The sequence below is a fragment of the Ochotona princeps genome, chromosome 26, assembly GCF_030435755.1.
Source record: "Ochotona princeps isolate mOchPri1 chromosome 26, mOchPri1.hap1, whole genome shotgun sequence".
In the NCBI taxonomy this organism is placed as follows: domain Eukaryota; kingdom Metazoa; phylum Chordata; class Mammalia; order Lagomorpha; family Ochotonidae; genus Ochotona; species Ochotona princeps.
The window spans coordinates 17847000-17867027 of NC_080857.1; the positions used below are offsets into that span (position 1 = coordinate 17847000).

General features: G+C 46.1%; 1 protein-coding gene across 1 annotated transcript in view; it reads right to left on the reverse strand.

The window, feature by feature from the left end:
* Positions 1-20028, reverse strand: part of FLVCR2 (FLVCR choline and putative heme transporter 2) — a 59399-nt gene that overhangs the window by 18561 nt on the left and 20810 nt on the right. Inside the window, exons 2-3 of the mRNA XM_058655443.1 lie at positions 12091-12232; positions 9090-9230 (exon numbers count right to left, since the gene is read on the reverse strand). Coding sequence (XP_058511426.1) covers positions 9090-9230; positions 12091-12232 — 283 coding nt within the window. The remainder of the gene's footprint in view (positions 1-9089; positions 9231-12090; positions 12233-20028) is intronic.

Below are 20028 nucleotides of genomic sequence, written 5' to 3' on the forward strand. Positions count from 1 at the left end.
AGAAACCTTGAGGAAGCCAGCAAGGATAGGAGCCCGGACCTCCCCCTGTGCTCAGGACTAATCCCCTACCAGGTCTTCAGATTGTTACCACAGTTCCTGGTCCAGCAGCTCCAATGACAGGATTTATTGAAAGTCACTTCAGGGGCAGCTGATAATCCTCGTCTTGAATGCGCTGGCATCCCATATGGGCGCCAGTTCTAATCCCGGCAGCCCCCGTCCCATCCAGCTCCCTGCTTGTGGCCTGGGAAAATAGTCGAGGACGGCCCAAAGCTTTGGGGCCCTGCACCCACGTGGGAGACCTGGAAGAGACTCCTGGCTCCTGGCTTTAGATTGGTGCGCACCGGCCGTTGTGCTCACTTGGGGAATGAGTCATCAGATGGAAGATCTTCCTCTCTGTCTCTCCTCGTTTCTGTTTATCTGACTATGCAATAAAAATAAATAAATCTAAAAGAAAGAAAGAAAGAAAGAAAGAAAGAAAGAAAGAAAGAAAGAAAGAAAGAAAGAAAGAAAGTCGCTTTCAATACAATAGCAATATGCCCAGTTACAGGAGAGTGACCCTCTACTTGCGGCAATCTAGTTCAGGCTCAAAACAGAATGTGGGTGCCCGACAAGGTAGCCTAGTGGCTAAAGCCATCATCTTGCACGTGCCAGGATTCCATTTGGGTGCTGGTTCATATCCCGGCAAGGGAGACCCTAAAGATGCTCCTGGCTTCTGGCTTTGAATCAACTCAGCTCCACCCACAAAGAATTAAAAAAAAAAAAAACCCGAAAAACAGAATGTTGGAAATGTTGCAAGTTTGTGAATGCAACAAAACTTTCACTTCCATTCACAATTCTTCAGAGCTGACATCAAAGCAGATGCCTCGCAGGCCCAGCATGGTAGCTTAGCAGCTACCATGCATTGAATGCTCTGGGATCCAATATGAGCACTGGTTCTGATCCTGGCAACCTTGCTTCCCATCCAGCTCCCTGCTTGTGGCCTGGGAAGGCAGTCGAGGACGGCCCAAGGCCTTGGCTCAGCTCCAGCTGTTGTAGCAACTTGGCGAGTGAATCATCAGACGGAAGATCTTCCTCTCTATCTCTCCTCTCTCTGTATCTGACTTTGCAGTAAAAATAAATAAATCTTAAACAAAATAAACAAAACAAAATAAACAAACAAAATTTAAGAATAAGTAAATCTTAAACAAAAAAAAAGCAGATACCACTTATGGCTTGTGAGTAAAGTCTAAACTCACAGGTCTGGCATTCAAATCTCTTCCTACACGTCCCTTACTAATGTCTCTGGTACAGCCAGCACATATATCCACAAAACACTGTTATTTGCTTGATTCCTAGCCCCATGTTCTTTTTGTTTTATATTCTTCTTTTTTAAAAGATTCATTTATTTTTATTGCAAAGTCACATATACACAGAGGAGAGACAGAGAAGATCTTCAGTCTGATGATTCACTCCCCAAGTGACCACAACGGCCGGAACTGCAGTGATTCGAAGACAGGAAACAGGAAACTCCTCCAGATTTCCCACGTGGATGCAGAATCCCAAGGCTTTGGGCCATCCTCGACTGCTTTCCCAGGCCACAAGCAGGGAGCTGGATGGGAAGTGGAGCTGCCGGGAATAGAACCGGTGCCCATTTGGGATCCCAGCATGTTCAAGGTAAGAACTTTAGTCACTAGGCCACCGTGCCAGGCCCCTTAGCTCTGTGTTCTCAAGTGCACATATAGAATCTTCCAAAAGTTCATGGAAGACATTATGGGGGAGGGGGGAAGCACAATGCATCTCAGGCATTTTTGCACCCAAGCGTATCTTTTAATTCCATTTTCCCACAATTTTTTTTTGACATTCTGCCACAGTTTAGAATAAAATATAAACACTACATGTACCACACAAAAACTCTGGACCATCTTAAAACTCTGAAAACAATTCATTCAGTTGTGAGGCTTGTAATACTTTTGGAGGATTTCAGAGCTTTAGTGAATTTAACAAGAGCTTCTATAGTTTGCTTATTTTTTTTGGAGCAAAGACTGCAGGGGGAAAAAAAAGCAAAGCAGAAATAGCTTGATTCTGTGTCAAATACTGTCACCTTAAACTCTGCAATCCTTGGGCATACAGAGGTTGAGATACCCATATCCCCCAACCCCAGACATGGATGGTCCAAGACATTAGAACTACAGATCCTAATCGTTACTAACCTATACCCAGGCATCTACTAACTGGTCAGGAAATTTGAATGTGAGGAGGGAAATACTCCCTGGCAGGCTCCTTTCTGTTTGAAGAGGCAAAACGGGCAGTGCTAGGAAGATGGGCTTGGCATCAGAGGATTAAATCTAACCTCTGTTGCTTGATAGCAGTCCTGTTATGGACAAAGAATTACCCGTTTGGGAGCCTCAGGGCCTCCTACTTACGAAAGACTAAAGGATTTATGTCATGGATTTGTTTTGAAATTAAATGAGATAATGTTACTTGACATACAATAATGGCTCATTTTTGTTCGTTCAAATCTCTGGTTACATCAAAGAATCATTTCCTTTTTGGCAGTTTTGTTACCAGGTCCAATTCTTTACCATGGATGTATGGTTTAAGTTCTCTGACTATAATGAAATGGACATGAACACATAGATGAGTTTAAATCACGCTCACCGAGATAATCTGAAGACCTTTGACATACATGTTAATACTAGCACATTCGGCCTATGCAAAACGCAGTCAAAAGCTTCAGAAGTGAAATGTTTTTCTACATTAGCAGGACCTCTGTGGGCATGACAATTAACTCCCACCCTTTTTCTCCTTCCTTCTGGGACTTTCATTTTTCTTGTTTTGGTGGTTATATCACACATTTCAACAGCTCTGTTCATTGTTCTCCGTTCTTTCTTCCTTCTGTCCCTAAGACAGGCATCATTTGATTATAACTTTGCTGATTCTCCTGTTCCTTTGAGTCTGCGATAAAGTCTTCCAGTCAATTTTTCATTTTAGTTATTGTGCTTTTCAATTCCAGAATTTCTATTTCCATTTTAAAATTCCTGTCTATTGGTAAGCTCTATTTGGTGAGGCCTTATTTCATACAGGTTTCTTTAACTCTTTATACATAGTTGCTACGTTCTTTGAACATACTTATAGTTGATTTATGGCCCTGGCACAATGGCTCAATGGATAAGTCTCCACCCTTCAAGCACCAGGATCTATATGGGCACTGGCTCGTGTCTCAGCTGCTCCACTTGCCATCTAGCTCCCTGCTTATGATTGTTGATTTACAGTCTATATTATGGCCAGTGTCTGGGATTCCTCACCAACAGCTGCTGTTTGCTTTTTCTCCTTGTGTATAAGCCATACTTAACTGTCATTACATGTTTCATAGTTTTTATTAAAAACTGGATACCTTGGACCGGCACCATAGCCTAGCAGCTGGGATCCTCTCTTGCATGCACACCCAGGATTCCATATGGGCACTGGTTCTAATCTTGGCAGCCCCACTTACCATCCAGCTCCCTGCCTGTGACCTGGAAGGGCAGTTGAACATAGCCCAAAGCCTTGGGACTTTACACCTGCACAGGAGGCCCCAGACGAAGCTCTGTCCTGGCTATGGATTGCCTCAGCTTCGGCCATTGCAGCAGCTTGGGGCATTAATCATTGGGTGGAAAACCTTTCTGTCTCTCCTCCTTCCATCTGCATATCTGACTTTCCAATTAAAAAAATAAAATAAATCTTAAAAAAAACCTGAACACTTTATTTTAAAATTTTGCATCTGTTTGGTTTTATTTGTTTAAAAGGCAGACAATGGGTCCAGCGCAATGGCTCACAGGCTAAATCCTTTCCTTCAAGGCGCCAGGATCACATACGGGCACTGGTTCATGTCCTGGCTGCTCCACTTCCCATCCAGCTTCCTGCTTGTGGCCTGGGAAATCAGCTGAGAACGGTCTAAAGCTTTAGGACCCTACACCCAAGTGGGAGACCAAGAAGAAGCTCCTGGCTCCTGACATTGGGTTGGCTCAGCTCTGGCCATTTGGTGAACCAGTGGATCAAAGGTACACACGGGTCACGATCAGCATTCCAGTAGTTGACAACCTGACCTTAGCCATTATTTCCTGTTTCGGCAGAACCTCAAGGTCAAGCCGAGGTGGGAGCTGAGGACTTTTTCCATCTGTCTTTCCTGAGCATAATCTTTGCACAAGCATGTCAGCTTCCAAATCCCAATGTTGTTTAACAGTGCTGTCGGCTATTTTCAACAAATGCCAGGGAAAATAAGGCTTTTTTTTTTTACATGTTAAATAAGACATGATGTGGGGGTGGAGGTGGTACAATGGCTCAACTAGTTAATCCTTCACCACCACGTGCCAGCATCCCATTTGGGGGCAAATTCATGTCATGGATAGTCCACTTCCCACACGGCTCGATCCCTGCGGACTGGGAAAGCAGTGGAGGTTGACCCAAAGCCTTGAGACTGCATCAGCATGGGGAACCTGGAGGAAGGTCCTGGCTCCTCACTTCAGATCAGCTCAGCTCCGTTTGGTGTGGTCATTTGGAGAATGAACAAGCAGATGGAGGCTCTTTCTCTCTGTTTCTCTTCTCCATAAATCTGCCTTCCTAATGCAAATAACTGGAAGGAATGAAAGGAGAGAAGGAAGAAGGGGTGGAAGGATAAAAAGAGAGAGAGAGAGAGAGGGAGGGAGAGAAATATGGATGGAACTAGTGTGGTGGCTCAACAGGCTAATCATACACCTGCACATGCCAGGTTCGTATATCTAGCTCCCTGTTTGTGGCCTAGGAAGCCAGCAGAGGATGGCCCAAGTTCTTGGGCCACTGCACTCATGTGGAAGCTCTGGAAGAGGTTCCTGGCTCCTGGCTTCAGAATGGCCCAACTCCAGCCATTGCAGCCACTGGGACAGTGAGCCAGCGGATATAGGATCTCTATAGGATCTCTCTCTTTCTGTCTCTCCTTCTCTCTGTAATATGAAATTAAAATAAATCTTTTTTAAAAAAAAGACATGTCCTGGGAATGAGGCTTTTCCAGGGACCTGCCAGATAAGTCACATAGTGATCCTTCTTAGGGAGGGGGAGCCCCCAAGTTGCTTTGCTTCCTTCAGTGGCTAGCAGGATTTGCTTTTCACAGCCAGCTTTGTGCAAATCTGCTAGGTGTCAAGGCTACTGTAGAACCTGGGGAAAACGAGGCAGAACTAGGGCAAACTAAAAAAACCGTCAAGGTAGGCATTGGGCAGAGCAGTTAAGATACAGTTTAGGATATCTTCATCCTTATTGAAGTCCCTGGGTTTGTCCCACCTAAGCTCCCGATCCAAGTTCCCTGCTAATGTGCATCCTGAAAGACATCGGGCGATAAATGGCTCAAGTACTTGGATCTCTACCACCCATGTAGGAGACTAGCTGACTTTCCCAGCTCTTGGCTGTAGTATAACCCAGTCCCAGCTAATTGTAGTCATTTGGGAAATGAACCAGTGGATAGAATCTCTCTCTCCCTCTTTCTCTCTCTTTTTTTATGTCTTTCAAATAAAATGAAAATACATAAGAAATGTTAAGCCCATTGCTCTTAATAAGGACCTTCTTTTTAAATAAATGCTGGTTTCAAGCCTTTGGCTGAGGGTCCTGAAAAAAGGGACCATATTTTGACCATATTTTGTTAGGGTTCTTATTGCTTTTTAGAGAGTAGATTTTCTAAGGTGTTTACTGCACCATTGAAGAAGCACTTTCTTGTTTGCTTCCAGTGCTATCTTTTAACTAAGCAGATAAGACAGCGTCCAAAAGTACAGAATGACAACCATTCAGCCAATTAAAGACCATATAAGCACCTAGCTGTGCAAAGGAGAAGGAGGAAAACTTCCTCTTTTTCCCCCCACAGCCCAGTCTGGAGCAGAACTCCTGCACGACCTTTGCTTTATTTCTTGTTTTCACAGGTCATTGACTCAATCCTGCCACACCACAGCCTGTGGAATGGAAGAATTGCCCGTTGGCACCACGATCACATCTTCAGCCCTGAAAAACACAAATAAGCATTCACCAGCCCTGGAATCCCAAGGCAGACCTCAAATTGAGGTAACATTGATGGAGATCAAAAGTCAATGCACTCGGGCCCGGCGGCGTGGCCTAGCGGCTAAAGTCCTCGCCTTGAAAGCCCCGGGATCCCATATGGGTGCTGGTTCTAATCCCGGCAGCTCCACTTCCCATCCAGCTCCCTGCTTGTGGCCTGGGAAAGCAGTTGAGGACGGCCCGATGCATTGGGACCCTGCACCCGCGTGGGAGACCCGGAAGAGGTTCCAGGTTCCCGGCTTCGGATCGGCGCGCATTGGCCGTTGTGGCTCACTTGGGGAGTGAATCATCGGACTGAAGATCTTCCTCTCTGTCTCTCCTCCTCTGTGTATATCTGGCTGTAATAAAATGAATAAATCTTTAAAAAAAAAAAAAAGTCAATGCACTCAAAATAGGTACTCTGGGAAAAAAAGTAAAAGTCCTTGGAGTGATGGAATTCCGAGTCTGGAAGACACTCCGAAGGCCAGCTGATCTTGCTCTCCATGTCAAGCCTGATACAGCCCATCACAGCCCCTCTCCATCTAGTTGGTCCCAATCTATGGCTACCTCCCAGGGACAGACAACTCATAACTTCCTTAGTTGGACATCACCATCTCTTAAAACTTTCTATTTTGTGTGAATAGGGAGCTCTACTTAGAACTAAGAAGCTGGAGAAAATGAGAACTGGAAAACTAAGACTTTTCTGAACTAATCTGAACATTTAGAACTACTCCAGATGGGGAGGTCACTGAACTTCTGCAAATGGCTTTAAAAATTGAGGCGTGCTTCTCTTCTGGGAATTCACCTTTTACCTAGCACCTCAGCAGACAAACACTTTGAGATAGAGGAAATTCACTGGCTTTAAAATGAAAGTCTAGCCCAACTCCATGGAAAAGCTATCAGTAGACAAAGGCAGAACAGATATTAAGAACAAATATATGGAGTTAGACAAATCTAACCAATTTGATAGCTAGCGCTGCTACTTTTTGTTGTTGTTGTTAAAGATTTATTTTACTTTTATTGTAAAGTCAGATATACACAGAGGAGGAGAGACAGAGAGAAAAATCTCCGTCTGATGATTCTCTCCCCAAGTGGACCGCAATGGCTGGAGCTGAGCCAATCCGAAGCCAGGAGCCCAGAGCTTCTTCTGAGTCTCCCGCACGGGTGCAGGATCCTAAGGCTTTGGGCCGTCCTCAACTGCTTTCCTAGGCCACAAGCAGGGTGCTGGATGGGAAGTGGGGCTGCTGGGATTAGAACCAGCACCCATATGGAATTCTGGGTGTGCAAAGCAAGGACTTCAGCTACTAGGCTACTGTGCCGAGCCCCTCTGCTACTTTTTAAAGATCTGTATGGAATTGGAGGACTTAGCTGGTTTCTCTGAGTTGCATTTTCTTTGTCTCTGAAATGGGGATAATTATAGCACCTATCTCACTTGAGGGCAGCAGGAGTTAGATAAAAGTACTTGGTACATAGTGAATGCTACTGCTTAAAAAGCATTGATTTATGGGGTCAGTGTTGTGGCATAATAGTTAAGCCACATCTCTGGCATCCCATATCAGTGCCAGATCATGTTCTTGCTGCTCTGCTTTCAGTCCAGCTGCTTGCTAATGCTTCCAGAAAAGCAACAGAGGATGGTGACCTAGTACTGGAGTCCTTGCATGGGAGACCCAGATGAAGCTCCTGGCTTCAGCCTAGCCTGGCTCTGGCCACTGAACTCTGGAAGTAAATCAGAAGATAGAAGACTCTCTCTCTCTTTCTCTCCTCCTTTGTCTTTCAAATAAACTCTTTCTTTTTATTTAAAAAAAAAAATGATTCGTGAGCCTAATGAAAACATGCAACCAGTGTTTCACCAAGGAAAAATCATGTTGAATAAATTGCATTTTTTTGGTTTGTTTTATACGGTTACCAAGCATTGTTACACACTGTTGATTTAATTCTATGAAACTTTAACCAGTAGATGGAGCAGCCAGAGACGGTCTGGATAGCAGTACAGTTGAGTGGATCTGTAACTGCCTGACTGAGTAACAATGAATAAACTGCTGCTCATCTGAAGGACACTTTCTAATGGAATGTCATGAGCTCCAGTCTTGGCCTCTTCTGACTCACTAGCCTTCTTAAAGGTAGGAAAGAAGACACATAAAACACCATGCTGGCCAGGCAAGTTAATGTACCAGCATAAAGACCCAAATTTACCCTGTCCAAACCCAAGCTTACATAAAAGAGAGATACTGTCTTATATTCAGGCTTTTTTTTAATATTAATAAGATGAAGGAAGTCTGGTTGAGGTGTGAATTATGTTGTAAGACTCACGGATTCATTCATTCACTCATTCAATGTACTCTAAAGATAAAAAAAATAGGAGTGAATGTTTGACCTAATGGATAAGCCCTGGCTAAGATCCACACTGGAGTGAATGGATTTAGTATCAGGCCGGTCTGGGTCTGGTATTGAAACTAGATGACTCTAGTTTCCAGCTAATGCAGACCAAGGGATAATGCAAGGCTAATGGCTCCAGAGATTGGATTCCTGCCACTCACATGGCAATCCTGGATTGAGTTTTGACCCTGCCCTGCCCTGGCTACTCTAGGCATGTAGGGAGTGAATCAGCCAAAAGGAACAATTTCTTTTTCTGTTTCTCTATTTCTCAAGTAGATATATATATTTTTTAGTAAGGAAAGACATAAATGTCTACTCTCATAGAGTTCAGTCTACCAGCAAGATAGACCTAGGAATGCCTTTTTTTTTTTTTTTTTTTTTGATGGTAAGTTCTAAGATGTAAAAGGAGTAAACAGCATGATCAGAGAAGAAAGATCATCAAGCAGTGCTTTACAGAAATGAAAGTAAGATGGGACTTGGAGAAGCAACAGGCATTTGCCAAATAATCTGGCTTAGCAAGGGATGACTTCCCAGGTAGACCCTACAGCATGTGCTAAAGCCCTCTGTCACAGCTAGGTCTCCGAGTTATCCCTCAACAACGTACACGCACCTTTAGGATTTGGAAAGAGAAAGAGATAGACCTACCTGGCCCCTCATTTCCTACCAGTTCAAGTGCATTCCTGGGGGCAACTGCACCTTACCGTAGGTGATGACCAGCAGCACAAAGTTCAAGTTTTTGAAGAGCCGGACGATGGAACTCAAGTACGAAGCATCTTGGGATGCCAAGGCGTAGCTCAGGGACTGGGCCCTGCTTGGGGGATGTTTAGGCTTCTCCTTGAATACTGAAAGGGAACAGAGATGTTTGAGAATCCCTGTGGTCCCCATCCAGCAGAGCTAGCTGTACCCAGACCGGGACTGGTTCCATCATCTTAGAAGGGGCTGAGACAGCCAAAGGAAATTCCCATTTCCTCCTATGAGACCCTTACAGCCTCCTCTCTCGAAGCTTCTCCCCACTGTCTGAGGCTGAGCTGGGGTCCTTTGATTCCTTAACAGCCTTTGCAAGATGAAACTCATCAGGCCTCCCAGGCAGCGTTCAAAGATCAAAGAGTTCCATATTAGCCAGCCAATAGTACTGAAAAACATAAGAACAGCACATGGAGGGAAATATGTGAAGGCCGCAGAGTGGTTAGTGAGCCTAGTTCCTGGCTTAGAACACAGCTCCCGCTGAGAGCGCAGGAGAGGTGTTGCTACGCTTAGCGCACAGCCCAGCAGCCATTGAGTATTCCCTTGGTCAGTAAAAGGGATCTTTGTCTACAGAGGAAACACCTCGAGCCCCTTCCTGGCTTTACAAAGTCTGAATTCAACATCTTTCCTAGGAAGGGAACCAGAGTATTAATAAGCCTCTCCTCTGGAAGTGGACATTTGGCTATGAAGGGCTGCAGAGGGACAATGAAAAAATCACTCAACTGGTGTGATCACCTTGGCTGTAATGACTGCCACTCTGATTCCTGGAGGGAGCAGATTAGTTTAATGAGTTGTTTGGCCAAGTGGGTCCAAGCCAGCAACACTCTGCCTCCCCTACACTCCTGAAAGGTTAGTAGGCCTTTTCCAGCTAGAGGGAGGTCTGCCTGGGGTTTGCTCTCTGAACACAACAACGACCTCCTCTCCTCTACACCCAGAAAACACCCTAGCACCCACTGCAAAGCCCCGCTTCCTGTCTCTGTGGAGATAATCTTGGATAATTCCACCCACTGCAATCCCTCCATTGTCTCCTTCCTGGGGAGAGAAAACAAGGCCAGAAAGTGCCTATTTCTGCATCAGCAGGTGTTGCGGTTCCAGGATGTGGCAACAGAAATCAAAATTAAGTCAAAACACAGAAACATCCTACCCTTCAGGTTTTCATTTGCAAAGAACCAAGACTCTACCTGCTACCAACCCAAGTATTTGCAGCTGCACACTTGATCATTTAAAACTGATAGTCTGGCTAAGTGAGGAAGAAACTGCTGACTGTAGCAATAGTCCCTGCTTTCATCCAGAACTCCCCTGCTTCTTACACTTCCTGGAGCATCAAGACTTTGGTCAAGGGCATTCTTCCAGCAGTTCTGTCTCCACCTGAACGCCCAAGAGGGAAGAATACAATGAGTGCCATTTGGCTCTGGAGGGGAGACTAGGAGGCAGAAATGAAACCTTAAACATGTGAGGTGTAACTTCCAGGTATCAGAGGGAAAGCTGGTTAACCTTTAGACAGTGACTACTTAGGGAAGAAAACCTCAACCTTGATGTTTCTGAATTAATTATAGCCCATATAACATCACTCAGGGGCCCAGCGGCGTGGCCTAGCGGCTAAAGTCCTCGCCTTGAAAGCCCCGGGATCCCATACGGGCGCCGGTTCTAATCCCGGCAGCTCCACTTCCCATCCAGCTCCCTGCTTGTGGCCTGGGAAGGCAGTCGAGGACAGCCCAAAGCCTTGGGACCTTGCACCCATGTGGGAGACCCGGAAGAGGTTCCTGGTTCCCGGCTTCGGATGGGCGCACACTGGCCGTTGCGGCTCACTTGGGGAGTGAATCATCGGGCGGAAGATCTTCCTCTCTGTTTCTCCTCCTCTCTGTATATCTGACTTTGTAATAAACTGAATAAATCTTTAAGAAAAAAAAACAAATCAGATGAAAAATCATGCTATAAACCAAATGCCTCACTGATCAAATATACCTGCATATAAAAAAGTAATACAGGAGTTATCTGAGGTCGGAAGCTACTTGTTCAAGGAAAAATTCAAAATCATTCCTTTCTTTATGCTATACTTAAATGTTTTATTTATTCGTTTTTATTGATTTGTGAGGCAGAGAAAGAAAGAGGATATTTTTCACCTGTTCGTTTACTCCCTAAATGCCACAATGGCCAGAAGACAAGAACTTCAGGCCGCTCCTCTGGGTGTGCCAGCTGTTCCTGGCTCTCAGGGTGTGCGGTTAGCAGAGAGCCAGGGTCAAGAACAGAATCAGGGCCGAACCCAGGTACTCCGATGTGAGATTCTGGAGTCTCGACAGGCAGTTTAATCGCTGGGCCAAATGCCTGTGCTGCTCTTCTCATTTTTGAGGTTGTCCCATAATGAGCACACTTAAATGTGCTCCACAAGTATACTCGGGTTAGTCGATGTGAGTATTAGTGAATTCTGGGTCATTTTCTGCCTTTCTTCTGGTTTTTTTTTTTCAGAGTATGCAGTTACACGCGCATTGACTTGAATCCAGTGTCTGCCATCCTCTACTCCAGCCATCCCATCTTGAATGACTCACTTCTGTCCCTGTAGGTCACATCTTCCTCTTAGATGGGGCTGATCTTAACACCCCACACTTACGGCCATTGAACTCATGCCATCAGGCAGGTTTCATTCAAGGCCCATGGCATCCTATGTGCTCACTGGCATTACCAAGGAGCCCTGCAGCTTAGCCGTTACTCCTGTGAGACGGGACTAGCAAAAAGCTTCATTCCCGTCATACCTTTACTGAGCCACTAGCAGAGTGCACAGGCCCAGGATGCCAGGGAGAGCCGCCTAGCCTAAAACATTCCAAGACAGCAGGAATCCCAGCCTTCTGTTTCTGTAAACATCCATGGTATTTTATGGCTATGTTCACAAGGGCCCCACCCAAGTACATTCCATACCTCTCCACCTCTCTGCCTCTGGCCCTTTCAGTCCAATGACCGTACCTATGATGACAAGGATGAACAAGAGTGTGGCCACGCCTCCGATGATATAGAACATGATGCTGATGTGGTAGGCAAGCTTGTCCTGGTCTTCGATGTTGGGTACAAGCACAGGAGGGACCAAGAACCCGATTGCAATTCCAAGCTACAGAAGAGAGAGACGATCAGTTACAGTTTTGCAATGGACAGGAGGTAATGGCACAGGCTTAAAAAGACTCCTTAGGAAAACAAAGAAAAACATGATTCCCAATCTTGACTTCCAATCCGTCTTTTTTTTTTTTAAGATTTATTTATTTTTATTGCAAAGTCAGATATACAGACAGGAAGACCTTCTGTCCGATGTGTCCCAAGTACCCACAATGGCTGATGCTACACTGATCCGAAGCCAGGAGCCAGGAACTTCCTCCAGGTCTCCCACAAGGGTGCAGGGTCCCAAGGCTTTGGGCCGTCCTCAACTGCTTTCCCAGGCCACAAGCAGGGAGCTGGATGGGAAGCAGGGCCACTTGGATTAGAACCGGTCCTATATGGGATCCCAGCGCATTCAAGGCGAGGACTTTAGCCACTAGGCCACCGCACTGGGCTGAGCCTTATATTTCTTTTGCAACTTTCCTTCTTGAGGTCATGGAGGCAGGATTAGCTGACCAAAGAAGTTGACTTCTTAGGATAAAGCTCCTTGAGGCCCACCCCATCCATCTTAAAATAGCAGCTAAAGTTCTTGCCTTAAACGCACCAGGATCCTTGCTTACGGCCTGGGAAAGCAGTCGAGGTCTCAAACGCAGGTGCAGGGTCTGGCGCCCATATGGGATCCTGGCACATGCAAAGCAAGGACTTTAGCCAGTTGGCTACTGTAATAGTCCACTCCAATCCATCTTAAAACCCAAACCAAGATCATTGCTCAACTTCAAGACAGCAGAGTAACCTTTTCTTTTTAAAGATTTATTTATTTGAAAAACAGAATTAGAGGAAAAAGGAGAGACAGAGTGAGATTTTCCATCTGATGGTTCACTCCCCAAATGGTTGCGACTGCCAGAGCTGAGTCAATCGGAAACCAGGAACCAGGAGCTCCTCTGAGTCTCCCACAAGCCTGCAGAGGCCCAAGTTTTTGGCTCACGTTCTGCTGCTTCCTTGGGCACATTAGCAGGGAGCAAGAGCGGAACTGGAACAGCTGGGACACTGTACCCATACAGAATGCCAGAGCCACAGACAGCAGCTTTGTCCTCTGGGCCACAGCATTGGCCCAAGAATCTTTCTTTTGATGACCACTTGACACACTACATATTTCTGATCACTCTGACTACCAACATCTATTAAAAAAAACAAAAACAAAAAACAAAAGTGCGTCTCAGTACACACTGGCCTTACTCTAGCTGCAAACCAATGAACTATGTGTCCTTTAACACCATCTCTGGAGAATAAAATAATGTTGTCTCTTTTCTTGTGTCACTTACATGTCTAGTTTCTAGGTTGAAGCTGAGAGACCAGCTGGAGACACACTCTCCACATTATAATACCAAGAAATTGTACTGAATAGGAGTTGGAAGTCTGAAGCCGTCACCATGTTTACAAACGTAAAAGCTTTAGTTCACTGTGTGAGTAACTTAGTACTCTTCAAAGCATCTACAGGGTGATCACAAGCAACCGCGTGCATGTAGACACCCAGGATATGGGCACATGCAAAATGGCTACACACACATACTTTTTCTTTCCAACAAATTAAGCCTTCTCATATCTAGACTGGAGTCCAAACTCCAGTGCCGTGACAGATAATGTGACTTGAGGTGTTTCCGTGTCCAGAAATGCTTTTCTTCGGTAATAACTGGCTGTAGTACAATTCCTCAAAGTGCTTCCGCCACACACAGCATCATGGTACAGACTGGAAAATAGCTTGTGAGCTCAGGGATGCTTCCAACTGCACAGGCTTTGGAACATGAATAAGTCCTTTATTGTATTGGCTCACTTTTTCATTGTTGGACATGAACTGCAAGTAGAGAGGCAATTTGCATTCACTGCACACAACTACACATTCATTTGCAGCCAATCTGCTGTCGGTCGGGACTGATTTTCCAATCTGTCACATATGGATATCCAGTAACTGGTGGGTCTCAATTCTAAATATTCACAAGAGGCTGAATGTAGGGCTCCATCTGCCAGAGTATGAGCAACATATCAATCACATCTTTCAGAACATTTACTGAAAGATCTCTCAGGAGGTAGCAAGGTGTGCAAAGTGAGGTTCCTGCTTGGAAAGGAGGTTTATGATGGGTGGAAGTGCAGAAAGTGGGAATTTTTGTTTTACAAAAACTCAGTAAGACACCACCAATGGCTGAATGTGTGGGTTCAAATGCAGGAATGTAGCCTTTTGAAGGTGTTTTTGTAACCTTGAGGTTATGCTTGCTCTGAAGTTTAAGCAGCTCTTTCAGGGTTACACAGGGAGCACACAGCTGAGACCAGAAAACAGATCTGCTGGCCTCGCAGGACAGGGCTCTTCCACTTGGCCTGCAGCAGGGCCCTCCAGGACCGAGAGCCGTGAGGAAGGCCCTGGCGGGCAGGTGTCTCTGGAGAAGACTGTTCACGACGTTGGCTCAGAACTGAGTCAGGCTCCAAGTCCTGATTGACAGTCTAAACCAGCCACACACACAGGGCTGTGATGGCTGGCTTTGTAGCAACAGCTTGAGTAGATTAAGGGATAGCTAGAAACAGGGAAGTGTCATTTGGAGTATGTATAGATGAGGGTGTTTCCACACGGGATTAGCACATAGTCTGAACGTGCAGGGTGGGAAGATCTGGCACCGATGCGGCCAGCACCATCCACTGGCTGGACTCTGGAGAGACTCAATATGGAAGGGAGATTGGTCTCAGGCTCTGAGAGCTGGGGCACCTTCAACTCCTGCTGTGAACGTCAGCTGCTGGCCTTGTGCCTCCAGGATTTACACCAGCAGCCCCCTTGCTTGAACTCAGCTGCTGGCCTCAACCTGAGAGTTACACCTCAGCTTTCCAGGTTCCAAGACTCCTGGACTTGGACTGAGTCGTTTCACTTGGCATTCCGGAGCCTGAAGGCGATGTGTCATTGGACTTCCCAGTCTCTGCCACACCCTCATTTCCAAAAAGAAAACAAAACCCTGAGTCCTCAAGGCAGGATAAACTAATCCCACTCACGGTCTGCTTCACTAGTAACTGGAGTCAAACTCATACCCGACCCCTCGGACAGACTTTGTTGATACCACCTACACACGAAGCCAGAGTCAGGCTCTTCTACCCCCACAAAGCATCCAGGCTACTTCCAGCAAGCAGGAAGGAGTGGCAGGTCCTCCTGTGGCTGGTTGACTGGCCTACTGGCTGGCTGGCTGGCAAAGCTGTCTCTTGGTGACCTTTCTCAAGGCGATGGTGGCTAGGGTTTGAATTGCCCAGAATCTGGGCTTTTACACAATGGGCATTAAACAAAGCATTAGGATTTGACTATCGCTGTCTCTTCTGTTTTGTTTTGTTTTCCAGACATATGTTCTTCCTACTTCATCAGAGCAGCCTTCAGTGAGTGTCCCCATCTCTCTTCCCAGTTCCCAGTTCTTAAGTCTGTCCCATAGCAGGCACTCGGTCTGTGGGGACTGCATTGACTGATGGATGCATGGATGGACAGGCACATGGACAAATATGGGTGGAAATCCTGCATGCACAGAGTTCTTCCCATTCAAATAGGTACAGGTTCTTTCTACAAAACACATGGTACCCACAGTGGTAGAGGGGACAATTCACATATGGGAAGGGAAGGATGGTCTATCATTTCTTGTAGCTGGACTTTGTGCTAAAGCACTTAATATATTTTATTTGTTAGTTTTATCCCAATAATTTTACATCTGAAACACCATCCAGGGTCACACAGGCAGCTAACAGAGTTGAGTTCCCAAGCCAGTCCTGTCTCTCTCCCTCCCATTGTGTCCCAGGAAGTGTCAGTGGATACTAGGCAGCCCATAGGCCCGACATGCTCACCCACTTGAGTCCTGACACATATTTTGATAGGCTACCTCCACGGTAGAATGCAGACCTGAAGCCCAAGTTGCTGCAACATTAACTCCAAGAGTTGGGAGAATGCTGCTCCTGGGTGAGGACACCCTTCCCACACTCACAGCAAAGATCAGGAGTGTAAATGATTGAAAAGCACTGATAACCAGTTTTGATCTGACTTATGTTCCTGACTTATTCTAGCTTTATCATTCGCACCAAAGTACAACATCATGGGCAAAATACAAAATTCAGAGGTGGGTGTGGTGATACAGTGAAATTAAAGGACCGGTTAGGATGCCTGCATCAAATGTAGGAGTGCTAGCTACTCTAATTCTGATCCAGCTCCCTGCTAAGGTGCCTGGCAAGGCAGTGGAAGATGGTCCAAGTATCTGAGTTCTTATTTCCGTTGTGGAAGACCCAGATGGAGTTCCTGTCTCCTGGCTTTGGATTGGCCCAGCCCCAGCTGTTGCCACCATTTGGGAAGTGAGCCAACAGATGAAAGCTGACTCTTTCTCTTATTCCCTTTTTCTAGCACCCTGCCTTTCAAATAAATAAGACTTTCTCAAATGTAAACCTACAGTTCAAGGCTAGCTCTTTATTCAGTTACTCGTCATTAAGAATGTGCTGTTGACAGGAGCTAGGCTCTTCACTCCAGCCTGTCTGTCCCACTGTGCCTCGTAAAAAAGGTCACGTGCTTAACCCTGCTCTTCCTCCCTTGGGCCTAAGCTGCCTCCTGACTACAAACACTTTCACTAGCAGGCAATCCTTATCAGCCAGCAGGGGAGTTCCAGAGGGAACACTGGGCACAGATATCCTGATACCTTCCACTCAGTTCTAACCCCCACCACTCCCCCCTGGCAAAAAGTGATCCTGGGAAACAGAACCAGATTTTGACTTTTCACAGAACCCTACAAGGACTTGCCCTGCGAAGATTCCAAACAACCCACCGTGTTCGGCACATGGTTGGGGGGGAGATGGGAGACAGGAGTTCTGCCCCCTGGTCAGCTGCTGGTCATTTACTTGCTTTGGAGAACCCTGACACACTGGCCTCCTCTGTGTCTTTCGGATGTTTAAAGCCTCCTCACACCCCATGGCCACAGGGCTTTGCACATGTTCCTCCGTCTGGCCTGGAGGAATTGCCAATGCCCTTTTGTTCATATTGACATTGCTTTGCATTCTACCTTTGGTAGAGTGAGCATACAACCAGAAAACCAGAGAGCTGCATCTGAACTAGGCTATCTACACAAAACTCATCAGACACGTTAAACCAGCCCTTGCTCTGATATCCACGAAACCACCATCCCCACCCACCATCAACGAGGTCACAGCTCAATCAGAACTGTCCTTCTGAGTCTTGGGTCAAGAGAGAGTCAGGTCATTGGGTGGGGTCCCAAAGCTACCACAAAAGGCAGGGAGCTCTGAATCAACCCAAGCAATAGCATGAACCCTTTGCTAGGATTCAGGTGCTTCATCCAGGACATCAACAAGGTGGACTTTGCTCTTCTGTTTAGGAAATAACAACCTCAACCAACAGGTTTCCACCAACCCAACCTCATTCTTCTTCCAAGTATAGGGAACATACTCTGGATCAAGTCAACTGGCCTCTGTGTTCGGCCAAGCACGCTCTTTTGGGTTTCAGAACTCCCTGGTGCTGAGTGGAAACAAACAAACTAAAAAATCTTCTTTCCTGGGCCAGCCCTTTCCCCTGTGCTACACAAGCCCTCTGGCTCAAAGGCTTCTATCAGATTTCGTTTTCTGAAGACCTAACCTGGGCACGTTTCGCTCCTTGATCCAACTTCCCATCCCAACACCAGCACAAGGATTAAGGACTCACACTCTGGGTCAGAAATATGAGTTCAAATCCCAGCTCTGCCAGTTACCTAGTGTTCGATCCTGGCAAGTTAATCAACCAGTTTGTGCCTGCTTATCTCCTAATCCATAAAAGGGAGACAAGGGGTCCTGGCTCGTTGGGCTGGAGTTCACACTGAATACACAAGCCTGGCTCCACCAACCTGTAAATGCTCAGCAGCAGTGGCCACAGGAGAGGCTTCTGGGACTAGCAAAATGCACTTGGCTTGCATATGGCACACATGCAATCCATCCCAGCTGGGTCTCATTTTCCTACTCTAGCTCTGCCAGTTGTTCTTTTCAAGATGCTATTTATTTAAAGGCAGAATTAACAGAGAGGGGAGACACAGAGAGAGTCTTTGACGCACTGGTGTGTTCTCCAAATGCCTGCAACAAGAGAAGCCAGGAGCCAGATTTCCAACCCAGGTATCCCAGGTTGGTAACAGGGATTCAAGTAGTTCGCCATCATCTGCTGCCTCCCAGGGTACCCAACTGCAGGAAGCTGGGATTGGAAGCAGAGCCAGAACTTGAACTAAGGCACTCAGATAAGGGCTGTGGGCATTCCAAGCAGCACATTAATCATTATGCCAAACACCTGCCCCAATGGAGTTCAATCTGGACCTCCACATGTTTAACTGTTAAACATTCAGGAGCTGGGATGCAGTCTTTAATGTGATATCCTAACCTATCTCTCCCCAAGGTTGTTTTCCATGAAGAAATGCCAGGTGAAGGTGTGCAGCTATATATCTGTGTGTACCAGTAGCCCTGAAGTCTACCCTGGAGCTAAGTTTATGCAACAGGATAGCTGAGGGAGACATAAACTGCATTAGCTTAAGCAAGTATTGTTATGTACTTACAGGCACCAAAATGAGCTCCTATCCAGTATGTTGGATTGGCATTCAACACATAGACATGCCATACAGCCCTGGGCTATGCAGCTTGGAACTAGCTCCCAGGCATGGAAAGCAAGACCATGGCTGAAGTTCCTTATCCTGGGGCCACAGGACAGTGACTTCTATACTCACTGTCCATCCCCAAATACCGTGTGGGCATTAAAGTAACAACAAGATGATGCTCTTTAAGTCAATCTGCACACCTCAATCATCTGGTGTTACACATGCCTCATTCTATTCCTTAGTTAGTGTCACCTAGATATCTGTTTATACCCAAGCAAGATGGAACACAAACATGAACTTTAGGATCCCAGATTGGTGGGGAGAGTGGAGAGTGAAGACCCTCAGGCAGACAGGACCCTTGTAGATGCGTAGGAGAGATCCAGCAGGCACTGCCAAAACTGAGTCTATGGGTGACTCAGCAAGAACATAGAGAAATTATGGTAGCTGACATGGAGGAGTGAACATCACAGAGCTGGAGTCTCCCCAGGAGAAGGAGCCCCCGCCACCCAGGCAAGTCAGGCAGTGCCCAGGAACTGGGAGGAATATGCCTGTGGCAAACAGTGGCACACACACAAATCCTGCTGATATGACTGCATTTTCACAAGTCTCCAAGCCAAACTCCTGGCATCCTTCACGAAAGCTTGCTCAGGATTAAGGAGGTGGGGCGGAGAATCACTCATGAAAGGAGTTTATGGGTTAGAGGACAAAGCTTAGTCTCCAAAAACTGAGGGAGCCGGGTCATACTGGTCAGCTCCAGGTGTCCTGAGTGCTGTCTCTCCAGTCTTGGGGTCTGACCTTAAAACTGCAATCATGTGTTTTTACTCCTGGGTTTCCTTAAGCCCTTTGGGAAGAATGAGGTGAGAAAAAATGCAGCAAGCAGCTGCTACTAAACTTAGACAATGACAGTGACAATAGCTGATACCTTGGGCTTGCTACATTATCCTGAGCATGACACACACACATGCACATGCATGCTCACAATATACATGCGCACAAATACACATGTCCATGTAAAGGTATACACATACAGGGATTTCAGAAAGCTCATGGAAAATGGAATTAAAAGATAAGCAGACATTTCTCAAAATCTATGTATATGATGGAGTCTTCTAAAAGTTCCTGAAAATGCATACTATGAAAACACCATGCCTGGGTTTCAAAATCTCTTGCAGCAAAACAAATTTATTTAACAACAACA